Source organism: Mercenaria mercenaria, unplaced genomic scaffold (assembly GCF_021730395.1).
Source record: "Mercenaria mercenaria strain notata unplaced genomic scaffold, MADL_Memer_1 contig_4344, whole genome shotgun sequence".
In the NCBI taxonomy this organism is placed as follows: Eukaryota; Metazoa; Mollusca; class Bivalvia; order Venerida; family Veneridae; genus Mercenaria; species Mercenaria mercenaria.
This window is the reverse complement of record NW_026462564.1, coordinates 60,722-75,542: the sequence shown is the minus strand read 5'-3', so window position 1 is coordinate 75,542 and position 14,821 is coordinate 60,722. Positions and strand designations below refer to the sequence as shown.

Genomic DNA, 14,821 nt, shown 5'->3' with positions numbered 1-14,821 from the left:
GAAGTTATATCAAATATTGTTAGGTGGTACGCATTTAACTGGTAATACGAACACAGTCATACCAGTTGTCTTCGTTACTATAGTCCTATGATTCCTAGGGGTTGATTACATTCATACTGATGATTGTATTTGCCCTAGTCCTGAGACCAATCCATTAAACGATTTTAGGAGCAGATGTAAGTGCTTTTGACCTATTAATATCAAAGTATCTTAGACATATCATATGTCTTTTCTTAATCCTGCCAAGCTCTTCTCATGACTCGTGTTCTAATGCATTATATGCACGAGAATTCAATGACTTGATATTAATTAAGCTTTCTAAGCCATCAATTTAGTTGGTATAAACAAACGCGCACCAGCTGGAAAGAGAAAATCATAGGTTGTTTTTTCATTATGAAATTTCAATCATGACAAGAATTCAATTTTCTTTTCGTAGATTTTGACATTTCGAATGCTTTTTCAGTGATAACACCATTAGAAAAATGTACACAAACATCCTTAAGTATAGTGAATACTCAATAGTTTTGTTTTATTGACAATCCGTATCTGCAAATAACAAAATGAAAAAAGTCAACCCATTGAAAGTGGTCTTACCATTAAATTTATGCACAATACTTTCAAGCATGGTGAAATGATTTTGTTACATACGTGCGAATCACTGTTATTACGGGATGAAATAAAAATCAGCGTGCATTAATGGCATTATTCAAGACAGCTGAAGCTCTTGTACCACTATTAATATATTTAGATTGTTAACATATTGTCTAACTCCAACAAAAGTCCAAATGAAAAGATATTGTGTAAAGGTTTATGAAACATCTTTCTCGGTCAATGCAAAACTCTGGCGAAATCAGATCTTCTAGAGCTTGTTTTCAATGAAGGTAATCAAAATATTATCAGCAAAACCTCCTTAAGCAGGGCTTGCTCTCATCAACTGCGTAGATATTTTGATAAATTTCGGAATTCAGATATGGTCTTAAAAACTGAAGACACTTCTGCAACAAAGTTAATCACATCCTGACTTTTATGAAGATGTTATATTTTAAATTAGCAATTTGGAAAGATTCTGTTGCATGGAATATAATAGTTCCTTGGAATTTAAAAAACAACAACAAAAAAAAAAACGTTTATTAAAACAGGTAATGAACTATTTTTACCTACTATATATTTGGTGTCCAGCCCTTTTACAGTTAGACGCTACGCTGTCTTCTTTGGTTGTGTCTGACAAGACAGGCAGAAACACTTCCAAAACCCTGCTTGGAATGAGATACTTTAAAACTTGTCTTCTGGCCTATTTCGTCTGTTCGTACCTTTATGTACCACACGTATATCTATGTAAGAGTTTACCTTACTGGATTAACTGTTATTTACAATTATACTCCTGTATCTTTGGAACATTCAGAGTCACTGTGTGCAATTAACCGGTTTAATGTCCGAGGTAATGCCTTTGCCACTGTCCGTTCCGCGGTAGTGACCACTGTGTACCTTAATACGTTTGCTTTGTCCTTGTCTATTTGATAAAACACATACGCACGCAAGTTTCTATTCCTATTGGATCCCTGTTCTACTTCATTTTTTAATGAACAACTAGATACTACTAACTACAAATTGAATTAGGAAATACTTTCAAGCGTAAATAAACTAAATATTATTGAAATATGCCTGGCATAATTTACTTTAAGAGATTGGTTTTCAGTTGCGAAACGGAAATAGTACCAAAATGAGTGTTATTCGTAGAGTTCAAAGTTCAAGATGAAATCAGCACAGATAAAATAATTTTAAGCACTATATAGGAAATTTGAAGTAGTATAATACTCTCAAAATTATTATTTAATTGTTATATTGGAAATATTCATGAGTTAAATGCTTAAAATAGTACAACATACAAATAATCAAACATACCTTTTTTAGGATATATTTGTATTATTCCCGAATTTGCTTCCTGTGTTTTGGGGATTTCCTAGTTTCTTTTTTTTAGATCTGTAGAAACCTGTAGTCTCTTCAATTTTGTCAAATGAATGCGGATTCAAAGGAACTTTCTCTTCTTAACATTGGTCTTCGGCAGATTAAAACTGATCTACTGACAATAAGGTATATATTTTCGTTTTTGTGCGATACGGATTAAATGCTTTTGTACCCGTACGTGTACACATATTTTGCTAACAATAGAGATTTCTGATAAACAAAACATAGTTTTAACAATACCCATCAAGTTAGGAGGATTTTAAATTGTTTATCTATTTCATATATTTTTAATCTGTTTTTTTCTACAGAGTTTCTATGTCAAATACAATGGTACCTTGTATTAATTACCTAAAATACTTTAAAATCATGTACTTGTTTATTTAATCTGAGTCACGATTTTCCCTTTACCTACAAACGTAAAGTCCGATACAGTAACTATATATAGCGTTTATCTGTCAATTAATAAATCGATCCGCGTGACGATTTGTTGACTTAAACACTATTTTTAATTTTTTTTTAATTTAGGTCATACAATTCAAACTAGAAAAAAAAACTAAAGTACGTTACACGACAATACACTGTTATGTTTGCCTCTAACCGATTTAGTAACATATTTTCAGCTGAAAACTAGTTAAAAGAGATAAAATTTCTTTAAACAAAACGTGTAGTACACATGTAATTAAAGCTATATTAGACCCTCATTCAAATTGCACGTAATATATGAACAATTACTTCGCAATAAAAAAATTAACATAACATCAACGTGTTTGTGTACATAAAAGTTTAAGTAGTAACCACCTAGTACACGTACAGCTAAGCTCAATATAGATGTGTTTTACCCAAAAATATGGCAAAAGGCTTTGTAACAAACGACCGTTAAACATATATTTTAGTTGTGAATTAAGCTGCAAAAGTCACCTTTTATATTGTTCGTTTATTTCCTTTGCTGAGGACTTCCTTAACTGAAAACTAGTACAAAGATGAACTATGATTGTACAAAGTGCACACTGGATATCTTGAATGGAAAATATTCCAATGCAATGATATCTATGTATCATTTAGACATTCTTACAGAGTTATATTTATTACACATAGCCGGAGAAAAATGTCAAATCTAATGAAAATTAGATCCCAGAGCTTACTTGAAACAAGGAGTAATAACACAAAGGTTTATTATTATAAAAGTTTAAGAAAGGATGTCAATTAAGTTAACTCTTCCTACGATAACTATCCCAGTCCACCTGCGTTTACGTCTTTTTCTAAAGAACTGTAGTAATCATATTAAATTCTCGATTTGTTGAATCATATAGCTTGTAAGTATACTACCTTAATACTAAGTTTGAAGAAATTATACGTCTTTCCAGATTGCCCAACGATCAGCTTTGATTTCACGATCTTGCTAGCTTTCGACGTTAAGTTCTCAGTTAGTGTCGTGGGTGCATAATGGTCACACACTTATAAGTCATATGGAGACTTGTCAGCTTCTGATGACGTTTAAATACCCCGGTGTCCCAAAACGGCAGTCACCTATGACTATGTAGAATATAATGTAACCTTACTGTCGTTTTGTTCATCCAAATCACTTAAGAATTCATATTGTTTCAGTCATTTGTCACTAATTAGAGCAACACACAGTGATGCAATCATAATTATAATACCAGTTGTGTATCTCAGTCGTGACGTGTCCTTAGGTTAATAGTTATCAGTGACGAGCATCTATTTTCAGGATTTATTACCAGTAACTCTACTATAGTGTAGCAAAAGCGGTAAAGGAGACTTTTTACTTTACTGCTTTTAAGTTAATAGTTATCAGTGACGAGCATTTAAAGAAAAATCCATTTAGGCACACACACGGTGAGGATGCGTACAACGCATATTGACATCTTATGATAAAGTATCTACGAAAACGTGATTAATTTTCGTCAACATGGTACATAAAACCCCGATATACTATAATTGTATCTTTCTACTATAGAAGAAAAATAGGATTACTTGTAATAATTAGATACTGTGTATATTCTTTGACAAGCTAAAAATGAGTCAATCGTAAGTAGAAAAGCTTAAACTTGCGATAAAATGAAAACTTTATAATTTGATAAATCCATACCGTGAACCCTTTTCTCCCTATACCGTCAGCTATTTGCGAACGCTCTATCTAGTAATATATAAAGAAGTTATGTGCAAAATTTCAGCTTTGCTAATGTTCTTCGGTCATAAATGAGCGCCGACGATGTACTGTGTATTAGATATAATATGTGTACTGTGCATTGTTGACCTGTATAACATTTTACTGTACTGTGTAACGTTGACAATATCACTGAGATTTAGAGATGTATTTTATCGTTTCCTTTAAAAGTTTAGAAGTAAAAAAAGTAATGGCTTCGGCCCTGCAGACACGTAATATTTTACATTGATATTTAAAACGTTTTCTCCAAAGTCCAAAAATAGAAACAATTAAAGAAATAGTAAAAGCCATGTATAATTTTATATGGGATAGAAAACCAGAAAAAAATAAAAAGGGAAATATTGCAATTGGACTATGATAAAGGAGGGACCAAAATGGTTGACTTAAACAGCTTTCTTAATGCCATCAAATCTTGCTGGGTGAAAAGATTTAATGAAAATCAAACAAGCAAACTATGGGAAGTTTTCTATGAAAAATATCTGGAAAAAACTAGGAGGAAAACTAGTTTTTGAAAGCAGTATAAAAGAAAGTGACAGACATCAAATTGGTAAAACACATGATTTTCTATCTGATATCATTATTGCATGGCATAAAGTAAAGGGAACAAAATGGTCAAAAGGAATTAGCAAACAAGTTTTATGGAACAATTCAAAGATAAAAATTGGAAACAAAACTATATTTTTCAAAAACTGGTATGATAAAGGTATCAAATATGTGAAAGATTTATTTGATTACACTCAGAATCAATAACTTTTATTCTTTTATAAAGGACAAAGTTCACTTAAGCCTTATATGGCCTATGCAGTTTTTAAATTTTTCAAATTGGCTGTAATTTGCAAGAACTATATATTGTTTGCTGCCAAAATGTCTATCTACTATAAGGAATTTAGTTTTTATAAATAAATTTATTATTTTATTTACAACATGTCAATGAATATTGCTGAAATCGCAGAATTTTGGGAAAACTGGCAATTTTTACCATATTTAGGACATATGGGTATGTTTTTAGTAGTGAGCACACTCAAGGACCACAAAAATATTTTGACCATTGGTACACCTTATTTCACAGAATTTATGGTTATTTTTTTATTGTGGTCGACAGCTGTGCTCATAGCAAAAAATTCAGATATGTTTGAAAATTAGATTAAAAACTGAAGGTTTCCCATACCCATAATGTTAAAATTATTGTCAGGTATGTCCGATATTTTCTTCTATAATGAATTTATTGTAAAATATTTTGTGCAGTTTGATAAAACAATACTACTTGATGAAAGAAAAATGTTCTTTACTAAATTTACAGACTTTCTGTTTTTAGGCCATTTTGGTGCAAAAGTGAACCTTCTCCTTTTAAATATACATATGATGTAGAAAATAAAGATTTTTTAAAGTATCATCAACTTATAAACAGTATGCCTTCATTTTTTAAAGAACAACTTAAAACCAAAGATATAACTCCTAGGGAAAATCTTATAACTAAACTTTGTACATCAAAAACGCCAAATAAATTCATGTATGAGAGGCAGATTAAAGATAAACCAAAACCGAGAATAAAGTCTGAAAAAAGTGGGAAAATATTTTGAACAGAAGCAATATTGAGTGGAAAAAGTATATACTCAACCTTTCAAAGCCAAAATAGATACAAAAATCAGAAACTTTCAATATAAATACATCAAGAAAATCTTGCCAAGAAATACAAGATTATTTAGAATGGATATATCCCCTACAAACCTCTGTGATTTTTGTAATATGCAACCTGAAAACTTAGAGCATTTATTCTGGGAATGTTGCCAGGTACAACTTTTGTGGAACAACTTAACTCAATTTCTTAAACAAAAGAAAGCTGAAGTAAAGTTTGATATAGAAAGTATAAGTTTTGGCTTTTTGCAAAATAATGTGAAAAATAGTGTATTAAACTTTATCATTTATTTGGTGAGGTATTATATATTTCAAATGAAAACTAGAAAAAGAGTTCCATGCTTTGAGTCATTTATGCATTATTTGAAAATAAGAATTAGTACAGAAAGAGAAATAGCTTTCATGTGTGGTAAAATGAATTATCATGAAAGAAAATGGTCCATGCTTAATACAACTATAGATGAAAATCATATTTAAAGGCAAAAAAAAATGATGAGTGTATGCATGTTTTTATAAATATATACATATTCCTCTGACAGTTAATTTATAATTAGAACATGTGTAAATGAATAGAAACTGGAGACGACAAAAGGAAATAAAATAAAATAGAAAAAGGACAAAAACAAAATATTTTGGACGACAAAAAGAAAACATTTTTTTCTCTCTATTCCAATATTATTTTTTTATTTCGGAAAATTATTTCTCATTTTTTTAATTTTTTGTTGCAAACTATAAAACTTCATCACATAGAGCAAATGATATTTTTTAAGAACTTGCTATTGTTTCCTCTGTAGCATTTAGTTAGACATGGAATTATATGTATCATGTGAGGAATATATATGAAAATAAATAATAAAAAAAATTATAACGTTTACTTCGTTGCATTTTATGTAATAAGCTTTAAATCGTAATTCATAGTCAGAGTAGTGCCATGGTATGCAATAATTTTTGTTATGCTTGCCAGTAGTAAATGTATATTCTTTTTTACGTTATCTGATGTTGATCATTGTTTCTGAAGTTAATGTAACATAATTATTTTTAAAATAAGAACAGTTAAAATTATTTACCTGAAAATACGCCAAAAGTGCAGCAACACGCCACGGCAGCAAGCAGCGAAAGTATAGTGTCATTTGGACATTGAAGATGGAAGTAAAAACCGTTTACACTAAGTGAGAATCGCTGTTTATAACGCAAGTAATGTCGACAACGGCTTGCACAGTTAATCAGTCAGTTGTCAAGTTATGTGGAGATGTTGGCAAACACAGACTGAAATTTGATAAATCAAAACGACTTTTAGCCTTACGGTGAGAGCGCAGAAATACAGATCATGGGTCGAGAGTTCGGTCCCCATGGCGAGGCAAGTGTTCCCGACAATTTGATTAAAGACATTTTGTCTGAAGTCATTTCATCCTCCACTTTTTATTCATGTATAGAAATAGGCAATCACTTATTGAGGATAATGTCGCTTGTTTTTTTATTAACATCTTTGTATATGCAATAATGTTGTAGATAATTATGACAAGAGACAATTTTAGTATTGATTATTTCCTTCATCTGGATTGGGAGGTACCACGTGCAGCATCTTATAGGATCTACTATAGTTCTCATTTCATTAGAGTGTGTGTTCAGTGAACGTAATCAATTACAAGCAAAACCTCGGTCTCTGTAAATTTTTCACTAAATAAATATTTGTTAGCAATCTTTTGACAATTCTGCTGCAAAGTTTATCACAATCTGACTTTTATCATATGTTATTGGTTCTATTTCACGTAATAAAAGTGTTTCTTAGGTTATTATTAACAGTTTACTTAAATAGGTTATGATCCAATAATTTTTAATGCACCGCATGTTTGGTGTTCAGCCCCTGGACATTTGGACGCTACGCTTTCCTCTTTGTGTCTGACAGGCTGACAGGTATGATAGGCACTTCTTGAAGCCCGCTTTGACAGAGCTTTTTTGCAATTTCTTTTCTAGTCTATATGTCTTCTCGTAATCTTACTCAACGACACGCATGCAAGGAATTCTCCTTGCTGGATAACTTTCATTTACATTTGTCTTGTAACAATTTTAGAATATAGCGGGGATTAAAATTAAACGATTTAAGTTCCCAAGTGATGTTTCTGCTACTATGCTTTCCAATTCGGTTTGTTTTGTCCTGGTTAATTTGTATGATATATACGTGCGCTGCTAGGGTGTTTTGTTTTTTAAGAAGGCGTTCTGGGGACGTTTTTATTCCTACTGGAGCATTTTGTTATGTAAAGAACGACTATAATTACTCCAAAACTGAATTACGAAACACTGCAATGTGTAAATAGACTTGTGTTACTAAAATATTTTGGGCCTAATCTAATTAAAGAAACTGGTGTTAAAGTGCGAAACAAAAATAGTACCTAAATGTAGTGGAGAACAAAATTGATGCTGAAACCAGCCATGCAAAAGTACTAATTTAAAATTTAAGTACGACATGAGAAATACGAACAACTATTAAATTAATGGTCTCACCGATATGTTGGTTTAGTACTCTTTATAATAATATCGAAGAAGTAAATATAAAGAAACATTTATTAGGGTTTAAAAAGTAAAATATACACATAAATCAATACAATTATATCTATTTTTAAACTTTCTAATTTGCTTCCTGTTCAATGCGGTACTTTCCTAGTTTCTTTTTCATCAGGTGTCTTTTCTGGTTTCTTTTTCATCGGGGTATGTATTAAATTTTTTGTCTATTCATTTTGGTCAAACGAATTTATTATAGATATCATCGTAACTTTCAATAAATTCAGGTTTAGTCTTAACATTGTATAGCAATTGGCATAAACCTGACATCTGCAATTGTAGATAGATATACATTTATTACCTAAATACCTTATATAATCATATTCCTCTGAGTCACGATTTTACTTTTACTCATATACGTCAAGTCCAATATATATTGCGTTTATCATGTGCTAAACCCGTGTTATGATTAATCTATATTTAATTTACCTAGAAATAAAATCTGAAGCACGTAACACAACTTGTCATGGTTTAGTTGGCTTTTAAACGACTGAATAATGATTATGAGCTGAAAAGTATTAAAGGCCGAATATAATTTCTTCAAATATAACAAAAGCCATATACTGCAGTAATCAAAGGTATATTAGACCCGAAAGCAAATTGTAAAATATGAACAATTACTTTGAAATATCTATTATGTTTGAATGTGTGTATAACAATACCGATTACCAGGTTTGAAAGTAGTACACACCTAGTACATGTATAGTTAGGCACAGTATAAATGTGTATTACCATAAAGAAAAACTAGTTTTTTAAGAACGACTATTAAAATTTATAATTAAGTATTTACATGTGACAATCGCATTTTAAATTTTTCGTCAAGTATAATTCATTTGATGAGGATTTTCTAAACTGAAAATTAGTATCTAAAATGAACTATATATTAAGTGAAATGTGCGCACTGGATGTTTTGAATAAAAAATATCTAATTATAAATATCGATGCAGTAATTAGACATTCTTACTGAGTTATGTTCATTTCCCACAGACGGAGAAATGTCAAATCTGGTGAAAATTCGATCCTGGCACTTACTTAAATAAACGTACATATATCGTTTTAAGGATATTGAATGGTGGATATTCTGATAAAATATCAATACAATCTGTCACATTTGATTTTTTCTTAAGATATTGAAGTATTATAACGAACTTTGTTTGTTTGTTTATTATAGACATTATTTTCATCTAATCATTAATATATGAATGTTATATTATTAAACAGTATACATGTTCCTTTATATAGGGTATAATCCTGGAATTCCATTTAACTTGTTTTTTCCAGTCAATTGTTTTGTTTCCAAATACGGATGACCTTTGTTGATACCTTAAATAGACGTTTGATCTATTTTACGTACCCGCCTTTTATCTATTTTAAGTCTTGTTTCGGTTTCGGCCACTTGCAATTGACATTGAACTTATTTAAGAGGTATGTTAAATATTTCTTTCTATACCATAATTCAACTAAATGTATATGTCAAAAATGTTTAGATTGACAAAATCTCCTAGGTTTTAGATCAGCAATATTATTCAGCATGTTTTCCTTACGGCTTTAATCGTAAACAAAATTAAGGGAAAGACTTCCTCATTGCTACCCGTTCACAGAAAAAGCAAACACATTTATATACACAAAAAGCTTTCCCAGATAACTGATTTCATTTTGCTTTTGTGCATAAATTGAAGCAGAACCACTAATTTAAAATCTTTATCTAAAATTACTTATTAAATGTATTTTCCATAAAATTCAATGACAGTAGTTATTGAAAATCAGCGTTCTGTATCGTCGCAGTATACGAATTATACATGTATATAGTTGAGGTCTTGTTTCGATTTTGATTTGTTTTGGACTTTTGTTAAAAGGTATGTTAAATAATACACAATTTTCCCTTAACTCCATCAGTTCAGAGAAATGAACATTTCGTATAGACTTATATATTTAAAAACTTGTATACTAACTTTACCAAATAACTCATACTTGATGTATACTATCTATAAGCTATTAAGGAATATCTCCCCTCACGGAGAGGGAGAAAGAACACGTCTCCTTTAATATAGCTTTTACTTAAATGGATGCTTTTAAAGTTTTGACCAACGACCTCCTAGAAGTTTGAAAAATCTGCATAGTTACTGATCCTATGTTTCTATTTGTGTGGTATTTTATATAACATTCTCCAATGTCTTGAAGTAATTATACCTGTATGAGTTCATGATGACATCTGTTAGTTTTATCTTTATCGGAGAACAATTATGTTTATTCCAGTGATTAAAAATTTATTAAAGCGTAAGGTTTCATTTGATACAAGTGCGAATTCGAAACTATCTCCCTCTGCGATAAACGCCATGTCTACTTTGTTTCTTTCAAAATATTTCTCATGTTCTTCTGCCTTCTGCAAAAGTACACGTGTGTTTAGCTAATTAGTTTTCTCTGTACTTTCTAGTATATATTAATATAAACATTTTTGGTTCACTATTCCGTTGTAATATCGTGTGTTCTAGGTTCACATTGCGAGGACAACTGTCCTGTAACATTGTCTGAGATTAACAGTCAAATTTTGTACGTATTTAGATGGTTTATCTTGACGTATTGATACTAATCTGTATTTTTTAAAGACTGTGACGATTACTCAGTTAATCGGATCCGATTCGATTACTAGGTGAAACCGGTTTTAATTTTGCAAAACCGGTAATCGCTCTCAAACAATAAACAACACGAATCGTACTTTATCTTTACACATTTCTTTGACCAACACATAAAGCCGCAGTAAATTTCCGCTAAAACACATCAACTTGAACATAATCAGTAGTCTCAGATTTGCGTGTCATGATATATCTAAAATAAAATACACCACAATATGACTTATTAATTATCACACAGCTTCCAAACGATAAAATCCGTAAGTTCCTAATGAAGTCAGCTGCTGAAAGTACCTTTATACTGTCGTCAGGAAAGAAAACAGCATTTCAAATAAAGCGGCCGATTAACCGGTTCGATTCGATTACATACAAATGATTATGCGGTTTCAAAATTTTGAAATTGTCCCAGCCCTAATTATTTTAAATATTTTGTGTGTGTTTTTATTGTTTGTTTTACTTCCAATTGTAATTTTCTACTTTTGTATATATATAATGTTATACACATTTCCTTATTTGCACTGACAAAAGGAATTTGCTTCGTTTACTCGTATAAAGACATTCTTTTTAATTGTTTTAAATAATATCTCTATAACATTTATACATGCGTATTTTCCCTTCAGGTAAAAAGCCTTACTTGTATACATATGATGCAAAAATCTAACTCGCTACTTATTTTTTTAAAAGATCTAAACCGCTTTATAAAGAAGGATTGTTAGAAAACAAAATAACAATTAATTTGAGCGCATTTTCTCAACTTATGATAAGTGTATAATCTCTCTCTCTCTCTCTAAATTTTTTTTAGTGATTTCTAGTTGACAATTTGAACCTATATTTAATTATGTAGTCGCCACATCTGCTTAGCAGCACTGCAAAGTGGAAAAATAAATTTCTTCTTGGCGTGCCGTTATAAACAATAATAAATCTGTCACGGCCTAACGTCGGACAATAGACATTCATTATATATCTATTTTTAAGTACAGTGTAGATTGCGAAACCGTAGTTGTTATACATACTTGTTATGACTACCTTCTATGTAGGCCAACTCTTATTATTATCAAGTTATTATTTTGTAAACAAGACCAATAGTTCGCTTGGTGCATAAATTTTTTGTAAGGTTTGACAGAGACTGTATTCAGATTTATTCAGATTTATCAATATTTTTGATTTTTAAAGTTATTAATAACAAATCAAATGAGAATAGCAAAGAGTTAAACGATTTGGAGTCTTGTCAACTTTATAATTATACGACTAAACTCAAACCATAACATATTGAACACCTGTTTGATGTGTATATAAATCAGATGATGAAATGAAATGATAGTGTATCATTCTTTCCACCGAATGGCCAAATTACTATAGTAGCAGAATGCTATGTTAATTTAACTTTTTCTCGTCCTAACATCGTAGTTTTGCCATTAATCGAGAGGGCGATGACACGATAACACTATGTGAAAAGACACGAGAACTTGATGTGAAAGTGCCAAATTTATATCGCGCTTTTGCGTCGTACTGTTACACCATCACATCGTATCCTTTTCCATTTTGCATCGTACTATTGCACAATTACCTTTACTTGTTTAATGAGAGACTACCCTAACGAAATCACTGACAGTCTCAGATGATAACTTTATATTTACATAACGGGACAATATACACGAATAAACAGGGTGTCACAGCAACTTGATCATGTTTTGAAGAGAAACAAAGACGCGTTATCACAAAATTTATCTAGTGTGTCACCTGATAGGCTCCTGTTTTATTCGTATATCAAAATACGTATATAGATATTAAACAATGTATGCCACATATCTAATGTATTTGAAGTAACAAAATCATCTACAAAACAAATTTGATAAATGTGATAATTTTTCCTTCTCATTACAATGTATCTAATGTATTTATCATATAGATTCTGATATATCTTATCTACAAATGTATATTATATTTTACCAAATCAACTTACGGTAACTGTAGCCCAATTTGTGTCATAATTGTTTTGAAGAAAAACGCATAAGATAGAAATTTCATATCGGCCATTCTCGATTTCAATGCAAGGCTAGTGCACTGTACAGCGTGTGTGCACACTTGAAAAATTAGCGGCTAAGTTGTCCAGTGGATAACCTTGATCTTTGTCTCATGTATACAAATGCCTCTGGAAAGAACAGATTAAGACACAATTTAGTACCTCAGTGATTTTGCAAGGTCACAATTCTAGCTCAATTCTAATACAACTTGGTCAGAAATATGTCACTATGCAAGTCATGGAATAACCTTTTTAACTACATTTGCTACTACATCTGTATCAAATCTGGCCTTAATGTTTGTCTTTATAAAACCTAGACCAAGTGTGAAGCTTGAATATCTAGGGTAAACATTGATGTAACTCGGTCAAATAGTAGAAATATATTGTGAACACACTACTGAGAGGCAAAGTAGAATATTCTATTCAAATAGAATATGGACAGTTACTGTTACACAGTAGCAGTTTGTGTGAATTTTAAATGATCTATTGAATAACGGAATGAAAGAACATGGACATATATACAATTTTGAGTAGCAAGCGTTGACTAAACCATTGTGTGTAAAAGATGTGTGCCTATTATTTTGCCTGACTCCTTTAAGAGGGAAGTATACAAATAGCCTTGTCCCGAAACGGCTTTTTCCGCAGAAAGGAACATGTCCTCGGATAGAAACGGCACGAATTCTTGTGGATATGCTCTGCTTTAATTCATTTCATTTATTCCACCTGTAATATAATTAATTTTGTACTTTTAATTAATTTGGTCAAGCACCAAAAGGAATATTTGTTTCATGAAACTTGTAATTCTCAGAACATTTCATCCCACTTCCTGTTTACATTTAGCAGAAAAAGTCTCCCAAGTAAACGTCACATACCGAAAACCATATTTTTCGAAACAACAAATTGTCTTCGGAATAGATGGCAGAGAGACGTCTAAACAGCCCAACGGACAAACATTTTCAGAATGGGCAGAGGAGGCACAAGGAGCGCGAAGCTGAGACGAACTTACGAAGGGGTTGTAGACGACCGGAAGAGTCGAGTAAGTACATGAAGTAGTGTTTCAGTTTGTTTGCTTAGTTCATATCAACAATAAGTTTACAATGTTCAACTGAGGATTTGTTCATACAGTCAAAATCCTTAAAATGTAACTTAATGTTTTAATGAAATTAACTGTAGTACGGCCGCCACGTAAGGCTAGTGGTAGAGAAATATCTTTGAGTGCGGGAGGGCGTAGGTTCGATCCATGACCGCGTCATACCAAAAACGTAAAGAATGATACTAGTAGCTTTCTCACTTTACCTTTGAATTATACGGCAAAACTATTCTTGGCAGGCTTTTCGTACGAAATGTTACATCAAAGATACTGAAAGTAATCTAGTTATAAACTGAAACTAGTTAACTACAATTTGATCACCTTGGCTTGAATGTTATGCGAAAGACGATATTTAATACTCAATGTTTCTTATCATCGGTTGAATGCTATAGTGCTGGATGTCCATTTTCGGAACAAAGTGAATGTGATATACCATTTGAAAGGGTTTTGAGTGCCCTTTTCTCTCCATGTTAAAATCTGTATCGCTGTAACAGTTATTGCCTTTCCAATAGTTTTGTAATCCATAAAATTATTTCTCCTAATCCTACTAATAGTATAATAATGTTCTAATCCTTGATGGGCAGTAACATGTGTCTCTTAAATATGTCATAGTATTATCACCTCAAAGATATGCCTTAAGTACATTGTAAACAACTGTGCTGTTAAAATGTATTTATTCCATGTACTGATACGTTTCAACGGTAAGAAACATAGTATATTTATCAATACTAAAC

The 14,821-nt window shown here is 31.4% G+C and overlaps 1 protein-coding gene across 5 annotated transcripts in view; it reads left to right on the top strand.

Moving 5' to 3' along the window:
* Positions 1–1,966: 1,966 nt before the first annotated feature.
* Positions 1,967–14,821, top strand: part of LOC123543595 (uncharacterized) — a 29,733-nt gene continuing 16,878 nt past the window's right edge. The window contains exons 1-2 of one of the 5 annotated variants that reach the window (XM_053534993.1): positions 1,967–2,091; positions 13,838–14,033. In XM_053534993.1, coding sequence (XP_053390968.1) covers positions 13,913–14,033 — 121 coding nt within the window. In that variant the 5' untranslated portion in view covers positions 1,967–2,091; positions 13,838–13,912. Of the gene's footprint in view, positions 2,092–8,432; positions 8,492–9,711; positions 9,770–13,837; positions 14,034–14,821 lie in introns of those variants that run through there. The other 4 variants (XM_053534991.1, XM_053534994.1, XM_053534992.1 and 1 more) reach the window with 4 other exon arrangements.